General features: G+C 35.9%; 1 protein-coding gene across 4 annotated transcripts in view; it reads right to left on the bottom strand.

Annotated features, from left to right (window-relative positions):
• Positions 1-26,099, bottom strand: part of LOC124353947 (caskin-1-like) — a 305,599-nt gene that overhangs the window by 184,636 nt on the left and 94,864 nt on the right. Inside the window, exons 1-2 of one of the 4 annotated variants that reach the window (XM_046804029.1) lie at positions 4,676-4,795; positions 3,247-3,469 (exon numbers count right to left, since the gene is read on the bottom strand). The exons of 1 other annotated variant lie outside the window; for it this stretch is intronic. In XM_046804029.1, the coding sequence (XP_046659985.1) occupies positions 3,247-3,337 (91 nt within the window). In that variant the 5' untranslated portion in view covers positions 3,338-3,469; positions 4,676-4,795. Of the gene's footprint in view, positions 1-3,246; positions 3,549-4,670; positions 4,796-26,099 lie in introns of those variants that run through there. 2 more of the 4 variants (XM_046804030.1, XM_046804028.1) reach the window with 2 other exon arrangements.

Raw genomic sequence — 26,099 nt, 5'->3', positions numbered from 1 at the left:
AACACAAATAAATTTACGTTGGCGGTGTTAAACTGAAGTGCAAAGACTAAGTAGTTGTAACGTCTGCAAAAGGAATAATAAAGTTGGCTTTTCAAAGAAATCGCTTATTACGATAGAATACTATAGTTAAAGCTACCACCGAACCATTTAACTGTGCGATAGCGTACAAATGGGCTCAATTAAACAATATAAGTGGATATTAGGTTAGGTCCGGTTGGCGGGGTTTGCTCAGTAATCAACCAATCAGGGAGCAGCACCGTTAAACAGCTGATGGACATATCACGTGGTCACTGAACCTCGCCTGGCCAGCTGTTCAGATCAGGCGCGCACAATACATAGCATAGCAGTGCACAAGTTCATTCATTGATCGCTGAAAATGCTGAGTTCGCGGATGGACAAAACAATAATGCTGAGTATAATTAATGTCTGTTCGTTCACCCTGCTTCGACTAGCTCGCATCACTAGATAAACCCCCGAGCTTGGAGCCGAGCTTTCCTTAGAGAATAGAAATTAATTGTATTGAGTAAAAATTAAATTCTGTTTGTTTGTCCTGCACGAATAAAACTAAATTAACATTTTCTGTCTGTAATAGAAAATTTAAATTACCAAGTGGTCATGTGGTAGAAAATTATAGTTATTATATATAGATAATTTAAACAATAATTAGTGACATTTTGTAAATTGTTGGAAATTAACTTTTAGATCGCTGGATTCGATTTCCTGGATTCCGTTCGACTTCCAAAAGAAACGTAGTAGGCCTATATCTTAAGGACACAGTAAAGTAATGACATAATGAGTCATGAATGGGGTAGAAAACATCCTCAGTTAAGTTAATTCAATTTTCTAAACTGATGAAACAAAGATTCATTGAAACCAGAGCAATAGCAAAACGTAAATCGTAAAGGTTAATCAGGCAGATGGCCAGTCTCTATCTCCATTACTACCCTGTACACGTCAGCGTGATGGTGGGGTGGGTGGGGGGAGGGAGTATCACGCGATGCTCGTGTCGACAGGTGTTCAATAAACGTTATCTTATCACGCTGATAACAGTAACTGCAGGTAATCCCACCTAATTCCTTTACAATAGACGGCAGGCCAGGTTTCGGTTCAGTGGCTCACTTCACCAGGATGTACCAGTATAGTTCGTAAAAAATATAGTACTAAGACCATGAAAATGATCAAGGATTCGTACTGAATTCGTCATCATCATAAAGCTATAATCAACAAAAATTCATTAGTTTTAGAACTTACATATTATGTTCTCGCTATGTGAGATAACATCTAACATTATGTAACATTAATTATGTAAAAAACATATGTAGTAACTTAGTTTGAAACATATTTAATATTCTGACAGGCACTTGTTCTTTTTAAATTATACACCAGAATACGTCAAAAACGTAACTTTCCAGAAAAGAAAACATTGCGTTATCAATTACAACTGAAAATTATATTATTGTAAAACGTATTCCCATAACATTTTAGAGTACGATTCTTTACACATTAAAAACAAAATTGGAAATTACCAGTGAAAGTTTAATTTAAAATATTTTTCTTAAGATGCCTTTATTTGCAGACGTATTGCAAATTCAATTATATTTTTAGATGTGCTCGTACAAATTAAGATTTACAATTATGATTTAACACAAACAAAGGAACTAAACATGTTTAGACGGAATCCAATTTGAAATGGACGGTCATAAAGCTAACGCTTGTTTGAAATAAAAAAAAACCATTCCGCAGAGATCAGACGATGAAATGAATAGGCATGTTTTTGAATTTAAATCACACATACGAGGACAACACTGGATTCTTGCAGTGACTGAAAACGAGAGGTTTGTTGAGAACGGATTTCATCTACCTCCGTCACCTGCTATAAGGAGAGGTGAAAACACCTTCACGTTGAGACAGGATATGAGATGACTGACCTGATGACCTTGACTGACCTTGCGTGACGTCACTTACATGTCTGTCTGTTCTTCCCGTTACCTGTTATGAATCCACTCGCTACAAGAAGACAAAGGTACTGGACACGTAAAACATGAATACTTTTTTTATAAAACACTGAAGCAATTAAAATAGTTAAATTTCTTATACATTAGATTACTGGGAAGCAATTGATAAAACTAATTCTAATTATCAATTAGACATGTCCATGAATTTTAATAAATAAAGTATTATATGAAATTAATCTGTTTTAAAAATCAGATTAAGAAACTCCTTATTGTAACCTTACTTTTAGAAGAATCCAGGATTACAATGACTATTTAAAAACAAGGTTAGATCAATAGTGTGGCATAATTATAAACTTCTCCTTGGCGGTAATCTTCTTAATTAGAAAACAGGATTAATGTGTACTTGCAATAGTTCATATCTATCATGGTCTATTTTAAAAATGGTTTGAATAAAAACGTCAACTGATAAATTACATTGATTAGATTTACTTTCATATATAAAAAACTCCATACTTGTGCTTACGTCCTAAATACTATATACCGTGCTTAACGTGTCAAACAATCTAGAAGTGACTGATTTTCAGGTTTTCAACGAAAAGAATCGAAACTCTGTATATGAGGCCTAAAATACTACTTCTAGGATATCATCTGCGAATCTTCACCACCTGCTTCGGCCTGTGATAAATTACGTGCGCCATTATTGGTTCTGTGGGATGAGAAGAGATTATGAGGAAAAAGGATTATAGCATATATTATAACACTGGAATGGCTACTTAAACCTTATGAATAGTTAAATTCATGTTTTGATTTATTTTGATAAATCCCGTAATAAGTATTTTGAATTATTTAATATAAATTATATAATGCAGCTATTAAAGGCTGTTTCATGCATTGAAATGGCCTTAAAACGCCATGCAGATTGACTGCTTAAGGGATCCTTCCTGAGAAAATGAAGAGCCATTGCAGATTTAGGTTTTCATTTTATCGACCTAGGCCGTTTGCAGTCTGGCTTGGAATCCGTATTTAATTCAGACGTACAAATGCTCTAATTTTGTACAATAATAATGAGGCTAAAAAGTAAAACCAGCTTGCCTTCCAGCCTTGGCGGGGGGCGGAGGGGTAGCCTCGTCTATTGTTGCTACATCAGTCTATTCATCATTTATAATTCAATTGTATACAATCAGAACAAACAAAGTAACACGCATCACTGTCAACCCTTGTCAATGGTAACAGAGAACGGCAACACCCACAAAGTGAACTGACATGACATAACTCTAAAGATGGCAGATACCTCGTTTGTTCCGGCGTTGACGGAAGATGTCAGCGAAGCAACAGGTGACGGCCGCCATGACGAGGAGGATGGCGGAAGTCGAATGTAACATCCGGTGGAGGATCGATCGCGAACAATACCGCTGTCGGGGTTGGCGGGTGTCGGATGACAATGTGACGACAGAGGTGGAGTGGGTACTTGTCTAGGTATAAGTATAACAACTTCCAAGTCAATCACAATACCACTACAAACAGCACAGCGACAATGTTAAAATGTGATGATAATAGGAAAAACCTATTATCATATAAAAACTATCTGATTTAAATTTAAAAAATTGAATTGATTCATTTCATACAATAATATTTGTTTTATCAAGTAATTAATTTTTTTTCTGCCTGATGCATAAGTAGCCTACGTAAGATATATAGCATAAACTGACAAAAAGTACGTGAAACTTTATAATACGTGAAAGTATTAACGTATTATAAAGTATTAATAAGTGTTAGATTATGAATTAAATCGACATGAAAGGCTGTGGAATGTCACAAAAAAAGTAAGCAAATCAATTACTTTATTTCCATCTAACGAGTTAAAATAAAATAATACATGAGCCATAAAACATTTCACCAAACTACAAACACAAACGTAAACCTGCTGCTCTACGTACTGACTCCCCTTAAATACGGTTCCAACTTTACGATAAGAAATCAATGCGGTTTTTGTAATTTGGTGGAGGATTTCACAATTTTATACTGGCGAATTCGGCACAAAAGGACTTAATCTTTCTACTTTCCACCATTATTACATTAGACCAAAGAATAATAAAAATTAGACTTTTTATTAAACATCAAAATTTACACCGTAACTATAAACACAAGTCACACAATTTTCAGCAATACAAAGTTGGAAAGTTCCTTTCCATCATGGTTGCCCATTATCACGTTATGAGCGTTATTATCATAATAATGAATCATAAAAATGAACTTCTGGGAGCAAATTGGCGCAATAAGGCAGAAAGGAAACGGCCAGTGAGGCGACTTGAGGCGGAATTTATTGGCCTTATGTAAATCAGCGTGTGAAACGAGCGGGATCCGCGTTTGAACAAAGGCCAAGAGTGGACGTGGGCGCTCCAACGCATCCCAAGCACTCTCCCACATTACCGCAACGCATACCGCGGGCCAGGTTCAGCGGAATTACGTTTAGGAGCGATAGGAGAGGAATCAGAGGCGGCTATGATGATATACGAACCAAAAACTTACACCACTTTCAACACTCAACGAAATATTGAAAAATGTTAACGTTAACGGCTAGGGGTATAAACAAAGAGTGCGTCTACAAGTGCAATTATAAACCCCGATGCCATATCACATCCGGAGCATAATATTTAACAAAGCTATGAAACAGTAACCAACACAACATTACAAGCAATCAAACCCATTAGCAACCTTACAACAAACACAAATTTGGTGGACAACTATTGGCGAAATATAGCACTGAATAAACGACAAATTATGATCGCAAGAGAACTAGGAAATATCCTTGACTGAACATACACGCCGACCTGTACACCACTTACTGTACACTGTCTTCGTCGGCAAGTTGGCAATAGTGGGAGTGAGTGTCCACGTGATGAGCTAATCTTCTCTCATTGCTGCCAACTGTCGTAACTACTCACTGTCACTCTTTGAAGTGGTGGAAAATCCTCTGGATCAAACGTGAAGGGGCTAACAACACCATACTGTTGACCCATCTTTTTGGCGAAGTAGCCTATTTAAGAATCAGTTGTGAAGTAACATTACAGACTAACACGACGATTTGCAAAGAAAAAGAAAAAAACCATCTTAAGATTGTAACGTATTTAGGAATTCTTAAATAGACATAAAAGTGGCTCTTGTCGATGATCTTGTGAGAACTTATACAGTTTGATTAATGTATTCCTCTTAAAACTAAAATACCCAAGAGTAAATCTTGTAACTTTATTTTTCAATTTGTATATTAATCCTATATCCCAAAATGTATACAGCAGCATTTAATTATTCCTTTTTGTTTTATAAATCGGTAATTATGGTATAACTCGCTGACAATTCACGAAAAATTTCACGAATAAGGACCGATTATTGAATGTGAAATGATGCGATTTTAAAGATAATTATACTAAAATACATTGTTTTTATTATTAATTTTTACAATGCACATTCTTATTTTTATTACGCTTTACTTGGTTAATTATAAAATAACACTAATTGGATAAGACTACATATTTCTTATTTTCAGTCCAGGCGTCAATGTCACCTTACAGTACGTGTAAATCTCATTAGCTATTTATTGCTATTTAAATATAGCACAATATATTTTGAAAACACACAATCATTTATGTATTGAATAGACATATATTATAAAGTAATTAATTTGTATTCTAGTATAGTAATGTATTGAACCGTTTTTTTATTATAAATTTACATTTTTGTGTGAATAATATACGCATGTTATTAACGAATGAACAAACAGAATACAATATCAATCTGAATAAAGTATACAATACATTGAAAAACTATCAAAGGCTGAACTAAAGCCAACAATACCATATTACTGTACTTCAAACGTGAGTACACGAATAAACAATGTGCCAGGGATGACCAGACCCATACGTATCAGCGGTATAATGAGCAAAATACCAAACAGACTGAATTCCCATCGCAAGTTTTCAGTGTACTCGATCATCCAACTGCAGGATTTCACGAGGAAAGAGGTTCAGAAAGTAGTGCTCGGGACCTGCGGTCGACATATGATATGGATATCATGATGTGCGATAGAAACTGCAGTTGAGGAGCTTTCTACCTGTGGTTTCTGATGATAGTTCAATCGTGTTCTAAAATTAGCGTGTGCAGGAAAAATAGTCACGAAAGCTTATATTTATACACTTTAAATTAAATAAGAACTATTTAATTCCTATCAATATTTGTAATTTTCCACTTCGTGGGATAATTGTAATGAGAACCCCAATTTATTAAGAGAATAGTGTACTGAAACACTGTACACAACTGATGAACTCCCATAAACATTTTTGTCCTTAGCGTCCGATGTATACCAATTATAATATGTAATTTTTTGATAAAACATACTGAAAGTTTCTGACGTTTGTTTATATGTAGCTGAGGTAAACTCTCACTTCCGGTATAATTGTGGTGATACCAGTTTGACAAATTGGCTACCCAAGAAGAAAGATTCCCGCAAGAGCTGTGTGTAAGACTTAATTTTGTGTATAACAATAGTTACTAAACCGAAAACGTGTTGTAAATATTAATCTTAATGAATAATAAAGTAAATATTAGGAGTAACTCAGTTAATATCTTTTGATAATTAAACCCTGTAGTGAAGTTACACATGTGAAACCCTTCTGGTGGAGCTAATTAGTTTGGGCTTCTCTTGGACGGGTCGTTTACGTCAAGTTTCGTGGTGGACACATTCCCTGGTGGTCGTCTCTTCGTGGTTATCAACTTTCGTGGTCATCAGAATGTGTGGTTCCAAGATTCATGATCCAGTTAAAAGGGAAATATTTTTCTGTGGAAACATTTCGGCAAGTTTGCGATGTTAGAAAATTGGTGTAGGATTATACATATTAGCGCTATGCGCTATACATCCGTCCTAGGCAGAATGTCAGTATCCCGTATAGCCCCGTCAAGCCCTAAAGGACTAACATCTATTATTAGTGTACATTCCTTTGTGTACTACGGTGTGCATAACCATTGAGGGATAACTACAACAGAGGATATTCTACAGAGTTTTTATAAATTTCTATCTACCCGAGATTGTACTTTATTTCCTATTTAATAGGTAGCATCGTTAGTTTTCAAGTTTTATTTCCGTTTAAAAATAAAGATAGTAGTTTTATTGACGTCTGAGTTTTCGTGTATGCACCAATTCATAATATAAATTATTATTGATTTTGTATGTTGAGGCCTTCTTTCTATCGGCTCAATCCTGCTTGTCCCCGAATCACAGATCTGTACGAAGATCTTATCAGGCACAATAAGGGAGATATTCTATGGCACTAACAGTGCATGACACTTCTAATACTCAATTATACAATGTATTTGTAAGTTTGGCCTACCATCAAGGATTTTAATACAATATTGGAGAGCCTGTAGTATGAGCTAGGTTCTCTGCCGTCAAGACTAATATAAATGTACTATTAAGTTGACCTTTTTATGTATACTAAAATTAGTGTTGTGGATGGCTGGTTAACAGAAAAAACTATGTTAACAGAATCGCTTTAAGTTATACCTTATCAATTACCAATTTAAGCCCTGCTTTTCAATGCTTGCCTCTGCATGGCCGCCCACACGAAAGTACGAGGCAGCGCCAACTGTTCTTATCTTGCACTACCATCAGATTGGCGATATTTACTTTGAACGCAATATGAACACGCCGATCGACCTAACCGTATGGTTACCGACAGTAACGACAGGGTCCGATTGAATTAAAAGAGTCGTTTTGGCCGGCTAATGTCGGGATATTATAGTTAACGATTGCGCCAACCTTGAGTATACTGTCTCTCAAGCAAGGGCCATGATGTTGTATAGTACAAATACTTATTTTTACACGTTAAATAAATTTTAAATGTACGAGGAAAACCAGATATAGTGGCGTACTTACGGGATGAAAAATGATGTTGGACAAAATTAATGTTTTATTTGGTGGAATAAATTGTTGGCCTTTAAGGTTGGAATAGTAAGTGTTTTAATCTTACTTTACTCGTGTTTTATTTAACATAGAAGACTAAGAAAATAAAAATGTGGTGACAGACTGCTTCACATGTGGTCAATAGCAGCACCAATTAAACGGCAAGTCTTAAGAACGGATTAACCGGCACTGGATATCGTTGAGTAGACGTCTCATCACTGATATGATCCACGAATCGTTTGTAAGAATTTCCTGAAATACGTCAACCTCTTCCATATGTCAGAGATGTTAATCTCTTTTTATAAAAAAGAGCACCGTGATAGTGACCGGTTGTGACTCGGCGCGCCGAAATCCCGGGAATTCCCCCAGACCACGTGATTGTTCAGTTTCTCTCCCCGTTAGTGATCCCAGTGGCTCGCTGCTCTGAGGCGATTGCTCTCAATTCTCGTTGAATCCGGTATGGAGATATATTTTTTGTTATTGGAGTTTTAATTTTCACAGAATCTGCGGTGGTATAAGCACGCGGAACGGTTCATTTCAAGGAACTTTTACTACCATTTCCCCTATGCACTTCCCCTGTTAACATTTTCGTTTTTGGCAATACCACGTTTTATTACCAGAAGAAAAATCAAAGTAACAGAACTCCAATTATATATGTAGAAATTCGTTGAATGATTATACATCCGTTAGAATGAGCGTGATGGATTCAGCAACACGACATTGTCAGACTTCTTCAACTTTATATAGTTTGAGGGAAGCTGTAGAGAGACTGTCAAAGTCCACTCAGAGAAAATTGGGTGTGTAGGACTCCAAGGGAAGTCTAGATTAACCTTAAGGAGAAAGAAAAGCCTGAGAAGGAGGACCAAACTGGAGAAATTGGATAGAGGAACCGTAGACTTCTTGGTCTCCAAAATGCTACGAAGACGCCCATATCAGTAATTGTGTCACAACGATGGCTCTACACAACATTATATGGATAAGAAAAGTGTAGTCAGAGACAAGTTTTTTTCTTCTTATCTCTACAGGATTTATTTCCATTCTTTCGGGGTACACAGATGACAATTTAACGCAACGTGTGTCAGGTTTTTATATGGAAGAGATCTGCTACTTTTAAAGATAGAAATATAAACAAAACATACTTTACATAGATTTCTTTCGCTTGAACATATGAAATTATTTTCTCCTAATATGCCACTATTTATCAATCTTGTATCATGGAAACGCGTACGAGAGACACGAAGGGCTGCACAAGAATATTCTTGAAGGCTAATATTGCGTGTAATGTCTACCACTACTACTGTATTGAGATGAGTGTTCGCATTATTGAACGGTTATTAAATTATTTAATATTTTATTAATATATTTATAAAAAAATAATTCACTAGTCAGTAAAAAGGGTTAACAGGTATAACATGACTAACAGGTATAAAAGGGTTAACAGGTATAAAACGAAAGATCGAACTTTTACTTTAACACCAGTAAACACACTTCTCGGTATTTTGTGGTCGACGTTATTAAATAAGGTATTGATAAACTCAGGAGAGGCAAACAAAATTACAAACGAAATCAATTTATTAAATCTAAAATCTCGTCAATAAAGCGCAGTGTTACACAACGCCACAAGTGCTTAATTGAACTGAAAGTGTTAACTGCGTCACAGAGTGCGGCGAGAACAACATATGTCGGGTTGTACTTCTCTTATCAGCGCTTATCCGTGAGTGACAGCTGTGACAGATCACTCATTACCTTGCCACTGTTATCAGCGCGGCGATAAGAACGGATTAACCGACACTGGATATAACCGGCCACTCCATCACATCACACTGAAGTCACGTCGGCGGCGGGAGCAGCCACTTTACCTGTTCACATATTGTTTAACCGCGGGTTTAGCATTAAATACAGCGAAAAATAAGAACAATTTACAAATAATAATTTGTAATTTTATGAAGACGAAAGGAAATTTTTATAAAATTATAACACTTATTAATGTAAGTTGGGATAGTACTACTTCAAGTGAATTCAATGTTATAACGCTTATACATCTTGCCCGTGAATAAAATCAGTACAAATTATTGCTCTTGGCGATAAATGAAATATTAATACTACGCACCGCAAGTGTACATGGTGGATTTTTAAATGGGCCATCATTGTGATCTTGGAAATTATAAATCTGACAAGACACTTTAAATGGGAAACCTTCCCTTCTTCAATTCTAGTGGTGTAGCCTCGAAAATTGTTCACTACAATTAAGATGAATAAATCACATTCATAACACTTTATAGGTTTTTACTAGTACTATGAACATTTTAAATTCAAAGAATTCATCTTCATGTAAGTTAAGATAAATAAAATAAAAGGAAACAGATAATTGAACCACATTAAGATCTGCGTTTTACTGTTATTTAATTTACCTTAACCTACAGTAGTAACTGAAGATGGATTGTTTTACTTTGAAATGTACATAGAGCAAATAAAAACCTATAGTGTTATAAAGGTGATATATTATTCTTACATTCCTGGTTTTCAGAGATTTTTAAAAATATGTATTTCATGTTTTAGAAATTGCTGCCATTTTCCAATATGGCGGACAACTCTGATGAGACAAAGTTAGTATGTATTCTCATGGAGTAATGAATTGTACGGTTACACTTTACGTTATAACTACATAGTCATACAACAAATATTATACGTTTACAAGTAAATAGATGTGCTAATCTAAGCGTATAACGAGTACAATACTCATCCACATCGATAGTAATGTTGTTATCTCTGTTCCGCCTGATAGTTACATTAGTGTTGACAAAACACGAATTGTGTCGTATTCATTTTCAAAAACAGCAGTCACGTTGCAGACAAAGTAGCTGATCTCTTCGTACGTTTGATTATGTTCATTTCTTTCATTACAAAATCTGTAAGTAATAGTCAAATAAGGGTGACTATTACTTTACGTATTAGAGGAGACATTGCCTTTTAAAATATCAGTTGAGACAGTGTGAAATCAACTTAACACTTTAGAATTACTCTATTTTTTACAACTAACTATTGTTAAAAAAACTCTGACAACTTAAGCGTAAATAAGCTAATATATGATTGACCGTGTCATATGATTTAATTCGTCCTTCATATATAAGCATTCCAATTCGCATATATACGAAGGTGAATGGAGTGTAAGGAACTACTGTAACCTTGTAACAAGACAAGACCGAATGTGCCTTACAGAGTATTATTCATTAGTACCTCCATTGTCAGTGCCAACCAAGAGATTCATAATTGGATGTTTGATGTGGCATCAGATACTAACAAGTCTATGCTAATTAGTGGGCTGCTAAAATCCGGTTCAATACCGAATTCCGACCCTTCACCACCCAATGTCTGACCTTGACATACTTCTAAAGCCCATGCCACGCTATGGGTCAGGTGACATAGGAGTCCCGATTACAATATTCTCTAACCGGTACCACCCTTCCACCCGCACCGTCTGTCTATCTACTAGCCTAAACCACAAATGGAAAGCGACAATATAACCGTGAAATTCTACTGTTACAATCATGCAGTACCTTTATCTTAACTAATTTGCATTAACTGTGTAATTACTTACGAAATTGAAGCCATTATTAATCTATGGACCCAAACACATACTTGAAAGCAGAAACACATAAATGATACAATTTACAATAAAATTACCAGAAAAACGAACAACACTATTGTGGCATACCTTGACAAGAACAATTTATATTTATGTGTTACTTTAAAGTATTTAAATATAACTACATTTTCATAAAAGTTATATTTAAGGATAGGGAAATAAAGAATGACATTATAGACCATGTGGCTTGGTCGGGGATTGTGTAATAAAAGTGAGGACAACGACCTTGAGTTGATTAGGGCTACAGGATGTTTGTAAAAAACCACTTCACGTTAATCACATCCTGCGTGTCTTCTTTTAGAATGAGTCTGCATGTAGCTTTATGTTTTAAAATTCATGATTAAAATAAAACATTTACAACTTACTTTGCACGATTACTCTTTTTATAAAAACCCAACTTCAAAATTTGAGACAACAATTTATTGAATTCAAGAATGGCAACGTCACACAAAAGAACACAGAAGTACAATGAAAAATGTATGGAACTACATCTCATTGAAAAGTAGTTTAATGCCAACTACAATAGCATTCTACACAATAACGAGAATAGAGTTTACATTTCAACTATGAACATTTAAGAGTAACAAATTTCAACTCGCAGTTGTAACTGTTTCATCTTGGGGCAGTGGCACCCTGGAGTCCTCCGTCCATCCTGCAGGAAGACGGAGTCGAGACGGTTTTGCTGGATAGTGAGTGACATATACCTTTCTAAAGCCAATAAATGAATGCACATACATTAGGAATTATTCGACCAAATATGTCAAAAAACGGAGGAAGGTCGTTATTAGGGTTATTAGGGACGGACCGACCGGTTTTGAAGCCAATCCACTGTTCCCACGCGGCTTAACCTAATCCGTGACAAGCTATCTGCTGGTGTAATCGCTTTATAGTCGCGACATGTCGCTGAGCGGCACTGCAACACGTAGTGCAGTACTAGCGTTGCTTGCATTGCTGAGAAGTGTTATCTGGATACACTGGGGTATGTAAGGAATAGAAAAAAGGGCACTAGGTGCTAATTTTTCAACATTTTGCAGATGAAGGAATCTGAAAATATTCCTAGGCGAACAGGACACTATTATGTACGATAGGTACTACTTTAATTAAATAATCCTGAAAGGGAAACTACTACACCCAATATACTCCAATTTTAAAACCCTTAGTGACACGTCTCTGGAAAAGAAATACCAAACAAGGAATTTGACGAGTGTTTCAATTTTTAATTCTTTGAAAAAGTTTGAAATTTTTAAAATTAATTTCACATAGTACATAATATGCATATATAGCAAGCACATTCATATTTTAGTATCCCTTCTGCAATCGTCCAAAAATTAAAAGGAAGCGGCTGGCATAGTTACCCTTTATAGTGTGTGTATGTACCGCAGTGGCAAGGAAATAAAGTATAAATAAATAGAAAAATTGAAATAATAAACTCAATTTCGGATTTTACACTATTCCTTGAACTATTGAACGGAAAATGTACCGTAAGCAAGAATAGCGAACCGGGGTTGACCGATATTGCGGGGAGGGGTGGTCTGTATTGGGACAGTATTCGGTATCTGGCATGTAAGAAACTGAAACATCCATTTCTAGTAATAAACACAGAAATTCTTGTGCCTCAAGAATACAAAAGTTAGTTTAAAAAGGAATTAATTTGTTAGTTCTCGTTTTCTTTTGTAGTTAACCTCTACTATTCTCAAAGTTTTCCCAACTGAAAAATCAGTCCTAGATTGTACGGCAGACAGACATTACACTAAACTTGTCACACTAAAGATTCCACAATGATAAAACCAAAGTTACAATACAGAAAGCACTGTCGCAAGTTATGGGCGGAGATTATACCTTGCACGAGGTTCGGTTTGTCCCACTTATGTCTTTTATATTTATGAGAGTGTCTTTAGCTTGCTCTGACTCCGAGTTTATCTGCGACAAGAGTGTTCATTCACAAGTATATAACGCGGAGTTGTGTTCTCTGTTTGATGGTAATTGTTATTCGTTTTAAGAAAACTAATCTATTATTTCTAACAGAGTTACGTACATTATTATTTATTACCACAGAAACAAGGCGTTTCGAGGAAGCGTCTAATATCTTCTTCAGTTATCAAATGCTAAAAAGAGTATGTATAACTTTAGACCCATTGGGAAGGATACGCCGTCTACATAAGTTGAGAAGAAAACAATGTACATCAAATAAACAGATACTTAACAACCAGTCACACGTCAGAATAATTATAAAAAAACGACAAAACAAGCGCACTTCTGGAACAAATAAGCACATACCGCAGCCGGCAAGCTGGTAATATATTTCTTTTACACAATTTATTAATTATTTTCTCTAAAATAGTGGTCAAAAAGCAATCTATACACGATTCGGGGTTACGAATTTGCCACGTAAAACTACCGCCAACATCGATTGCACGTGAATACAATAAGCAAAATATTTTATTTAAGAGTTTCAACAAAAAGGCGTTCTATACATGTGAGTTGCGAAATCAGTTTTGTAACAGACAGCTCGTGCTGTGTCGGTCGGCCCATTCCCTGTCCTGTCACAAGGCCAGCAGCACGAGGGGCACGCAGGGGTGGCGTTGACGTCTGATAAACCAATTACTGATAAGAGCAAATTGTCGAAGGCACGGACCCACCATTACACACGCCCACGGCGGTAGTTAACAATTAAAGGTTAATTGATAGACCTCTTGGTTAGAGGCTACAACCGCCTTTTCAAACCAATCGATTTTGTCGTGACTTGGACCAATTTTCATCAAACATTTTACAAGTAAGGTGACAAGGTATTTATTGTTAATGTCTTGATTGCAAGGTTTTTATCTAATGCTTTCTAAATTTTAATTTCCATTAAACTTCATTGTTGTTTGTGTGCCAGTACACTGTATTATCCATCTCTCCATACAGATTGAAATATTTTATGCCATTATTATATCTATCTCAAACAGTTTTCTATTATCTGTATAATCAGCGATGCGACAGTTAATCATTTACTTCTTTATAATCTTCCTTGCATACCTCTTCCTCCCAGCTTCGTCATGCATAACAACAAATGCCATATCATTCTCGGTAACCCTAAATAATTTTGCCATTTTTTTCTTAAATGTGAATCTCCATCTCAGATCAATCTCTGTATCTTTCACTTATGAACCTGAAGTAATTCCTCATTGCACATTCAGTCCTACAAGCAGAGATCCCTTGGGGGATTGTGGGCTTTAACGCCACCTTGGGAGAAAGAGAAGGTTCTGGGTCCAATCTCTTCCAAACAAAGCCGGTTAGGAGACATTATAGTGACTACTTCTTTTGGCGGGCTATGACGTATATTTTGCACGGGAGAAAATCTTTCGTTTCGCGTCACGTAACATCACGTCACGCATGTTCACTCAATAAATAGATCCACCCAGCAATAGCAGTTAGGGGCGGATATAATTTTTCTTATTATTTCTGAAATACAAGATTGTAGTGAAAATGATACTGACAAAAGAATGGAAATGCAGAAATAATTACTAAATTCCATTGCCCTTATATCCTAAAATTAAACTGTGGGTTTATAATAACTGAAGTAAGAAATAAACATTCTAGAACATAACCTTGTTGTTCCATATCTAGTTGTACTTGTGCTTTGTATCGTTTAACATTGCTAAATTTAATTTATGTTTTTAAAATTTAATTAATGGTTTTTGAAGTTTCCTCAGCAAAATTTGTATCAATATCTATGTTTACATAATTTATTTTGTAAGTGAATGTAACGCATTGGGTCTGTAATTGAGTACAGGTTATAATTATAATCAATTAATCAACAGAAAGATTAATTTTCTTCCAGGATTAAATTACAATACAGCTTTGTTAGCTAGAAAAGATCTAATCAATTTATTGTTATTCCTTTTTTTAATCTCGTCAGGATGAAACTAGTTGTGAACTGTAATAGGAATTAATATTAACCGTGCTGAAGTTCAATTTATAATCCGAAGAGCTTTAAATACTACTATTAAATGCTAATAAGTTAATCAATTTTACGTTGGATTCATTAAATAAATAAATGAATAGTTCATAGATTCACTCAATCCAGTATATTACTATGTATTTTAGTCTGTGTTTGATTTTATTCACGGCCCGTTATAAGAAGTAGTCACTTCTGTCGTTCAGTCCCGCTACCGCTACCGCTAATACTAAGCGGCCTGTATCGACTACAACAGTCACTCCCTGCAAACTAAGGCGTACATATTTATCAATCTTTTTACCCCAATTTGTTGATATCACTAATTAAAGTGATACCAGAAGTATGTGCCACTCTTGGACATCCATGGGGTAGCTCAAATATAAGTTATACATCAGTTTTTTCTGCACCCAGTGTAGATTCAATTGGAAGCTACAAGTTTTAGGGCTCCAATGTCGAGTTGCAGCAAGGAAGTGGATACTCATGGCCTTCATTTACAATTTGTGGTCTTTATTGACAGAAGTTTTAGGGCTCCAATGTCGAGTTGCAGCAAGGAAGTGGACACTCATATGGTATGGGCTTCATTTACAATTTGTGGTCTTTATTGACAGAAGTTTTAGGGCTGCAATGTCGAGTTGCAGGAAGGAAGTGGATACTCATATGATATGGCCTTCATTTACAATTTGTGGTCTTTATTGACAGAAGTTTTAGGGCTCCAATGTCGAGTTGCAGCAAGGAAGTGGACACTCATATGGTATGGCCTTCATTTACAATTTGTGGTCTTTATTGACAGAAGTTTTAGGGCTCCAATGTCGAGTTGCAGCAAAGAAGTGGATACTCATGGCCTTCATTTACAATTTGTGGTCTTTATTGACAGAAGTTTTAGAACTCCAATGTCGAGTTGCAGCAAGGAAGTGGATACTCATATGATATGGCCTTCATTTACAATTTGTGGTCTTTATTGACAGAAGTTTTAGGGCTCCAATGTCGAGTTGCAGCAAGGAAGTGGATACTCATATGATATGGCCTTCATTTACAATTTGTGGTCTTTATTGACAGAAGTTTTAGGGCTCCAATGTCGAGTTGCAGCAAGGAAGTGGATACTCATATGGTATGGCCTTCATTTACAATTTGTGGTCCTTATTGACAGAAGTTTTAGGGCTCCAATGTCGAGTTGCAGCAAGGAAGTGGATACTCATATGGTATGGCCTTCATTTACAATTTGCGGTCCTTATTGACAGAAGTTTTAGGGCTCCAATGCGAGTTGCAGCAAGGAAGTGGATGCTCATATGATATGGCCTTCATTTACAATTTGTGATCTTTATTGATATCAGAATAGTTATAGGAGAACAGTCTAAGAATTGAAAACTACTTGCACTGTACTTGTAATTAGACATCCTTCTAAACACTTCCTCCTATAACAACGAAAACATTTTAAACAGAGGCCTTATAATATCCACTCCCAGTAATATCACCCAGATATCAATAGCGGGCAGCAAACCTAACAACGCTAAATATACCGGAACTGGGATTTATGTTTCCTGTTTGCATTCCAGTGTTGCCACCCCATCACACAAACAGAACAGAGATGGATTATTTCTAGCGCGGTGGTGGCAATACTGTTGTAGCAGTGTGAACGCTATGAATGGGTAACCGGCGATACAGTTATTGCATGTTTGTTTATACTGTCGACCGCGAAGGGTTTATCCACTCAACACAGCGCCACAACGGGCGCTAATGTTTTATTGCCCCTTTAACCGCTTAGCTCTATTAATAGATGTTCTTGATAGAAACTGGTATCTCTATTTATAATAATGTACACGGTGTTTATTTATGTTTTAAATTTTCCAATTTTAAACATTATTAAAGAACCTTGTAAACCAAGAGAGATAGAAACAGGGCTTAATGAGGGTATTTATAAAACAATTTAAAAAAACCCGTTATTAGACTGTAAAGTTTTCCTTTAGAACTTTGGAATATACTCGTATTTTGTTTTGACTAAGAAATAATGGATACATTTCATATAAATTTTTACTCGGATATGAAATTATGTATCTACACGAATACTTTTATTAATTAATTGTATTTTGTGATGAAAATTGACTAAATTAAATCATATGTTTCAATCGCCTCAATAAATGGAAAGCATGAAACTTTCAAAAAGTAGCTATCAGTTGTAAAGTTGTAAACCAATCGTATTTGAGATAGTGAAAACCTGATGTAATAACCACTAATAGGAACTACTGCAATAGAATTAGCGTGTATTTTATCTGTGATTTAAAAGAATGCAATTAAAAAATAAATATATAATTATAATTAAACACAATCCATAATTTTGGAACCGTAATCATTTTCCTTGTACTTTAATAACTTGTGTGCAAGCTTAATAAAATCTCCTTTACCGTGCTAGACCTCCGTAATCACATTTTTCCACAATGTGTGTGAGGGATTAATAGTGATTTCTACACAAACAGGGAATTACTTCAGCGATTCTTATACCTCCATGAAAATTATTACACAGTAGATTCTTAACATTCCTTACAACTCCATCGTTATTTAATGTAATTGACTTTTAAATAGTAACGACACTACGCAGAATACCCACACTCAATGTCCACTCATTCAATTAATGATTCGCCCATAAACTGCTCGTAGTCTAAAGAAAGACTGCAGAATAAAGAGCGAACAGAGTGAAAAGCGCAGGATGTGCAACGCTGTGCATTGTTGTGCTCGCCTTTCGACCTTTCCGGACTCGGCGTCTATGTTATCAGTAGACCTTGACTGTGTCTATTTACCGATGAAGGAGATGTAGAATGTCGAGTCTACCGGCAGATTACGGTCTATTAGACGCGTCCATTACAGTGGACAAGGCTTCTAGTGTCCTTGGGCCGTCAAGTATCACAACGGACATTGTGGGAACAATAACGAAGGCAATAATGTTGAAACAAGAGCTCCGGTAATGAATGTAATAAAAGGTGAGTGGGAGGTTTAAGTTCATTATATACAGTACCGGGATGAACAAGCATTGCTTGGGTGACGTCTTTTTCTATAACATTGTAAAAAATTCTTTTAAAGATAGCCTTGTGTTTTGTTCGTAAACTTCTATATCACGGTCAACTTTAGATACGCGCCTGAGCTTTTGCTTCTACAAGGCGATTTTATTAAGTTCAGGAAATGTGATCACTTTCTATATTAGTCTCTAGGAACAACTGACACGAACGTTTAGTCATATTGGATTATTACTACCCTGAGTTTATCAATTATTTCAAACATGCACGTCGAAAAATAAAACTAATAGTTTGCTCTACAATTTCATCTTGGTTATATGTAACAGTTTTCAGGCCAGCAATCAATGTTTTGTTACAGACACAGAAGATCCTCTATGGAAATCACGTTGGTTTCATACATTTTTCCATAACTCCCTAGCAATTAGATCAAGTATTTTAGTAGTGGAAAATGAACAATTTGTAGTACCCTATATACATGTCTTCCACCCTCAATCCTATAATGGAAAATATATATCTCTGATTTCCTCGCACTTTGGAAGTGATTAATGATTGTCCTCAGACAATTCCAAGATCACTGTCCGTCCACCTTTCCAGCCGGAGATACAGTTATTGTTTGTTTTAGAGCACAATTATGCCACTGAAATAGCTGAAAACCGTTCTCGGAACACGTCATAAAGATTTTAGGGAATGATTTAATTTTCTTGGAAATCACTTCTTGCAAAAATTCAAACTAGTAATAACACTTTAATTATCATGTACAAGATACACCATTCTGACAGTGACTACTCTTAGTGCTACAATGACATTCCTTCAGGCATATTTTAGAATGCAGCATAAGTGTGATAAGATAGTTTAAAGCCATGGTGAGCTCAAATATTGGTAGTTTATTAATTCGATATCTATCTTCGTTACATTCAAATTCACTTTTCAATACTAAATTTGTAACACCCTTCACCCCCAAAAAATACCAGATCTCCTTCAAGATATCATTTTTTTTTTAAATCGAATTACGGGAAATATCGAATCACCGTACATTGATTGATCTATTATGATTTTTAACTTTAAGGACCAACCACTCAAGTTACAATCGTGATGAATCGACCTACGATGAAATATCGATTCACTAAGGTGCTGTAGTTGAATCGCCCTTACATCAAACCCCACAGGTTCTTTTTTGTTATTGTTTATAACGATTTAGGATGTCATTATCGAATAATTGAAATGTTTGTTCAAGCATTTATAACGCTCCACTAACGAAAGGAATATCGAACCTGACAGGAATCTCATCATAGAGTAAAACACACAAATGTATATTTCTTCACAATTTAATTAACTCCTACTATACTGACCGCAAAGTAGCCAGACTGCAGAATTACTTTACGAATTTCCGTTAAAAATCTCCGCTTCCGTTGGAGGAGAGCTAGCTAGACAACACTCCCTGAGGAAAGTTTAATTTTAAATCCGCCAAAGAAGAAACTAATACAGACGACGTTACTGTTCTGTTTACGGAAACTGCGGGAACTGAATGGTGGAAGAGAGGTAATTTATAAACGTGTTCTCTGCCGACACGTCAACATAGTAGAATACAACAAACAGGCAGTGGTAAACAGAGCTGTCCGTGTTGAAAACAGAATGCAAGCTTCGCGTCGCGTCTTGTACACAGCTCGTCGTCTCCATGCTAAATATTCACAATACACATACCTGAAAAACCGTGCAACCAACTCTGGGATTTGTTATAGACATCAAAATAACACTGATTTCTATTAAATGTACTTTTCAAATCCCAACAAAGTTACAACCTTCCAAAAAGTGCTTGGTTTTTGTGAAATGCTGATCAATGTTCAATAAAAGAACACCTTTTCGTTTGTAGTTTATTTTTTATGATGGCGGGATCGTGACGTTTTCGCAAATCTGCCATTGTCCAGTGATACAAAACACGCAGCAACACTACGTTTCGAGATCTACAATCTGATCTCTTCCTCGGATAAATAACTAACATAGCATATAACTACAATGTAGGTTAAAAAAAACTAAATCAGACCAGAGCGTTGTGACACGTATAAGCTATCACAACAACCATGTTCTTTGTCAAGCCCATACACACTATTTTTAAAACATCCACTTAATAAAACTAAAAAACAAAGCATTAAAATTGAAATAATGAATACAGGTCACAACATGCTTGGATTAAAAGACTAACCACTGAGACCAATAATAAATGGCGATCGTTACGGCAGAAGCCAAGATGGCAAAAAAAAAGGAATCGGGAGATCTCGATATGTAGTGTTATTCATTTTATGTATCGCATGACAACACAGTATATCCGGACAACACAGTTTCCTTCAAAATAGCTTGCTTGCTTTTATATTTCAACTTGCTTGTTACATAAGGCCAAGATTCAGACAAAAAGTAAAAATGGCTGTAAAGGAAGACTTTATTAGGAACGACCGAACTCTAGAGTTTAGCTTTATATTGACGTATATCTTCGAGTGCCGTGAGTTGTGAATTTAAATAAGACAAGACAATTTGTCTTGAAATATCCCTTTGGAGAAGGAACGCGAAGAGACTATAATTTTAGTACATCGCTGGTAGCCAACATTAATCGAACCCAGGAACTCAGGAAGAAAACTAAATTCCTACGGAAGTTGTAATAATCACGAACAACACGCCACATGCGAATAGTTAACGGTTATATCACTAACTACCAGGTCCCATGGTGGTAGAATGTCCAGCTCACTCCAGCAGTCCTCTAGCGTGATCCGAGTGATTCATACACAGGATCATTCATAGTTACGGAATCCCCCATAAGAGCAGAACTTGTCTTTAGTTGCTAAAAGCACAAGGGATTTTAATAAGGAATTAGCAGAAATATAACAGTACTCACCACTCTATTCCTAGTTACGCATAAAACCTCATCTTTAGTATCGAGTTTTTCGTTCGAGAAAACATTTTAAACCAAATTTAGAAATACAAGTTCGTTTAGTTTTCTTGCACAATTTGATAGCAAAATCAAATTACATAATTATTACTCAAATTAAATTTATTCCGTGGCTTAAATTATTGTCTACTTTCTGACAGAATATCGTTCAACATATTACAAAAAATTTTTTTGTTGTGACCAAAAATTAATAAGAAACTCTCTCCTTTCAGATGTCTCACAAAATTGCGTGACCCTAATCCTGAAACGTTATTGTTCAAAAGTTCGTATCTGAATGAGAATTAAACGATAATTATTAAATTTGTTGTTCTAACCTGAAGCTTCATTGGCAAGGACAATTAACTTATAGTATTACAACTTTACGATAAATTGACATAAAATACTGCACGTCATAACTTAGTTTATACATGCATATTGTAGGTTGCAACTGCGTCCGTTACATTTTCTCACAAGTTATTTGAAACCACAAGAGAATACCTGATAGCGAACACAGATACGCTCTATACATAACGCCGCGAAGAAAGGAACCCTCAAGGGAAGAGTCTTGGACAAAAAAACGAAGAGGTTTAAGTGAAAAGGGAGTTGACTAATGAGGTGGTTTTTATTCTGCAGCAGCAAATTCATTAGTGCAATAAACGATAATTATTAAATTTGTTGTTCTAACCTGAAGCTTGATTGGCAAGGACAATTACCTTATAGTATTACAACTTTACGATAAATTGACATAAAATACTGCACGTCATAACTTAGTTTATACATGCACACTGTAGGTTGCAACTGCGTCCGTTACATTTTCTCACAAGTTATTTGAAACCACACGAGAATACCTGAGAGCGAACACAGATACGCTCTATACATAACGCCGCGAAGAAAGGAACCCTCAAGGGAAGAGTCTTGGACAAAAAAACGAAGAGGTTTAAGTGAAAAGGGAGTTGACTAATGAGGTGGTTTTTATTCTGCAGCAGCAAATTCATTAGTGCAAGTTAGTTTATTTACATTTGATGGACCTAATTAATATACCATGGGCTTGTAAGGTATGAGAACAGTTTCTAACTGTGATAAACATATCTAAATTCAAGTAATGTGTATGAATTGTGCAACTGTTTTAATTAAATAATCAGACGTTTACGGAGCTATATCTTCACCGACAGAGTTAGATTGAGCATTACCTTAAATAGCTCCTATGTTACGGATTCACTTCCTCTACAGACGTTCACCAACATGGATTTCCCATCGCTATTTGCCCTTGTGGGTGAGACACAGTCCAGTTCTGCTGCTAGATCCAATCTTGTGTGTGTCATACTTAGGGTAATTCACTTGCACACAAGTTTCCCGCGTTAAGCTATTCGGAAGGCTAAACGTGTTATATAGATATTAATTTAAACAAACAATTCAATAATATAAGTTTTTATTTTTGAGAGGCTTTTCGTACTCAATGAGAACATCTTCGGACCGACACAACTGAATAAGAAATAAGAATAGAGTTTCAAGAATGTTATATAAAATTATATCTCCAATTCATTTTTGAGACAACTTCGAGAAACCAAGGTAAGAAAGATAATTCGGTCGACATATGAAGCTATTAAAAGAAACAGACGTCATCAAAGTTTTCCGCCTCATTTGTTAGCAATGTTTCGACCCGGCGCGACCGAAATATTTAGATAACAATATATGCCTTTATTACTTTCTCCATCTAATTCCGATCCAAATATTTTCCACAAGTAGTTTTCTCAAAGTGCTCTGATTTCCATTTTAACGTTTTCAAGAACGTAATTGTGGTAACAATATTTCGATGCGATTACAGCAGGGAAAACTGCGCCTAATAACTAAGTAATGAGTGTGTTCAGAAATTTAAATAAAAAGTTTGTTTGGCTATCTTACAATTTTAAATTTAACCCTAATTGCTAAGGAATAATAATACTACGGTCTTTTATTTGTTTTTTGACAGGATATGGCAAATTTATTTTTACTATTGAGGTCTTTATCTGCGTGTACTCCTCTACGCAATGCAATTAGTCTGTTTCTTCAAGTCTTGGTTAAAAACATTGATTTTTTCTTTAAAAACCATTTTCTATACTGCATTCATCTTTCACTTTCAGCAGTTAGGACGTGAGTAGGACTGTAGTAGTCCTACAACAATATGGTGGATACGAATGCGACGTCGAAGTTTGGGTCCTTAAATCCTTACAGCAGTAGGCTTAATATAGAAACCCACGACACTAAGGAATTCCTATCCTACTTAGAAAGGCCTGTAAAGCAGCTTATGTCCGCCACAGAGAGGGTGGATGGAAATAGATGTAAAATTCTACCTGGTAAAGGTCAAGAGACTCTGAAACCTTTTGACAATACCGTGCACTCAAATAGTCATCCGGGCTACACACATCTGTGAAGAAAATCCCAAAACTGATATCAGTATGGTTCCTTAGCATGTACACACAATAAATCTAAAAACCGTACGGTATTTTTTTAATTTATTTTTTATTGTAATAACATCTTATTCAAATAAAACGTTGCATTTATAATGTATATAGACCAGCTGGTGTTCTAGTACAAGCATTAAGTTTTCAAAGTACATATACGATTAAAACAACACATGATTAGGCTACTTATGAACTGTTTTTCAAAACCGCACATTGTACAGTCAAACGCACAATCCACAACAAATCTTTTTTTTTACATTCCGAATATTGTAGTAGAAACACAAAGTAAAAATAGCTACTTTGTGAGTAAATACTCGTACCAGAAGACTTCAGTGCCTGACTTTTATTCCTTGTATATTCCTTGCAACATTTCTCTATAAGATCTCTCGTTGTTATCTTTCACATTTTTTAACTTTAAATTATGATAATTCTGTCGTGTTCCACCATGTATCTTCACTGTCTACGTTGTGCTGACTCAAAGCCAGCCAGCTCTTGTGTATTATACCTGTAAGAGGAACTTATGATTCGTAATCTTAGACTTATCGGTATTCATCCTTTCAACATTCTCTTTTTGAAATTCTTTCCTAGTTCAACCGCCATTCCACACAACATAACTATTCCAAACTTTCAGGAAAACCTGTCATATCACCCGACCTTCCCAACTTCCCGATAACCTTCTGCAGGTCGAAGATAATGTACGGTAACGGTAATGACCCCACATTCCGTGAGGGACTGGGAAGAAGGCAGCCTCACTTCACCCGCCGGTGGCTGCCCCGGGATCAGCGACATTCCAGCGACAAGGCCGGACAGCCTCCTTCATTGTGGAGAACAAAAACCGCGGTGATCCTGGAATACAGAAACTGACCGGTAGAGGAATTCCCGGAACAGCGAGCCGCTTGTCCTTGCCGTTCCTCCATCCGGTTGATAATTTGTCCATCGGACGTCTCGCGGTTGCGCTTGCACGCTGACAGATCACTGACGTGACGTGAGTAGCAAGCCTATATTACAACACGACCCCGACGCGTTTCCAGCATAACCGGAACTATTACTGGGAAAATATTGCTACTTCAGCTTCTTATGGAACCGTCTACAAAGCCAATGAAAACGCGTGAAAGAATTTTGAGTTTTTAGATGGAGTTTCTGAGCAAGTTTACAAGTGAATAGTTGCTGCTAAACTTTTTTTAAATCATGTTAATCTGAAGTATTGAGATAGTCACTGGGATTTGCGTTACATCCGGAAGTCCTAACTAACCCCATGACTGTTTAAGTAATCCGCGTCATATACGGTAAAAGTGCATACCGGTACAATTAAAACATATAGTAATGTATGAATTACACACAATGCGGGTATACGGTAGGTACAGCATTTAGGAATGGCAAACTAATTTTATATTGTAAACATAGTCAGCAGTTTCTCTGAGATCATGATAAAATCCCATACGCGACTGTTCACCTCAATAAGGGGAGGAGGGTTGCGAGAAGTCCATATATAGCCGATAACCTTTAGTGTGAACACGATATCAGTGAAATATGGGTAGTGGTAATAATGGAAGGCATTTCGGGTTTGTGAATATTGGGTCATATATTTTGCATTCTTTTACACTAAATGTAACATACAAAACTTAAAATATTATAGGATACAATTTTTAAAACATCAATAACATAGGATAACGTAAGAAGGGCTGCCAAATATTTTTGGCAGGAAGGGGTCTGATGCCACACAACAGAGTTAGATGATTCTACTTTAGACACATCACGTTTATCTACGTATTTTTGTATTTTAAATTCATGTTTTTCTTATTATCCTTTGAAATAGCCTATTCGCATAAGCATTTAGCAGTAAAAGACCTTCAATGTCCACCATCTTCTAAAACTGTTCAAAGTTTCATTTGAATACGTTAAACATGTACTAAGCCATTCTCACACCCTGAACAATATCATGAACGATCGAGTAGCATGTACACGAGTAGCCATGGTATTTACATAGTAAAACGCGGCAGTCAAAACTTGAATATATATCTACAAACGATGTCAAACGATCAATGAACACTAATGCTGGTTTGTCCTCGATCCATCGGAACAAGTGACATTCTCGTACTAATAAGCTTACACATTTATATTTGTTTTCTTAATTTTCTAAATACTCGTTCTAAAAACTATTCCTGATAAAAAGGCAGGCGGTTGCGAGTGTCATTTTTCCACTGCTGTTGATATGTATCAATTACTAAATCACAAATTAGTT

Source organism: Homalodisca vitripennis, chromosome 2 (genome assembly GCF_021130785.1).
Source record: "Homalodisca vitripennis isolate AUS2020 chromosome 2, UT_GWSS_2.1, whole genome shotgun sequence".
Taxonomy (NCBI): domain Eukaryota; kingdom Metazoa; phylum Arthropoda; class Insecta; order Hemiptera; family Cicadellidae; genus Homalodisca; species Homalodisca vitripennis.
This window is presented reverse-complemented; position numbering and strand designations above follow the sequence as displayed.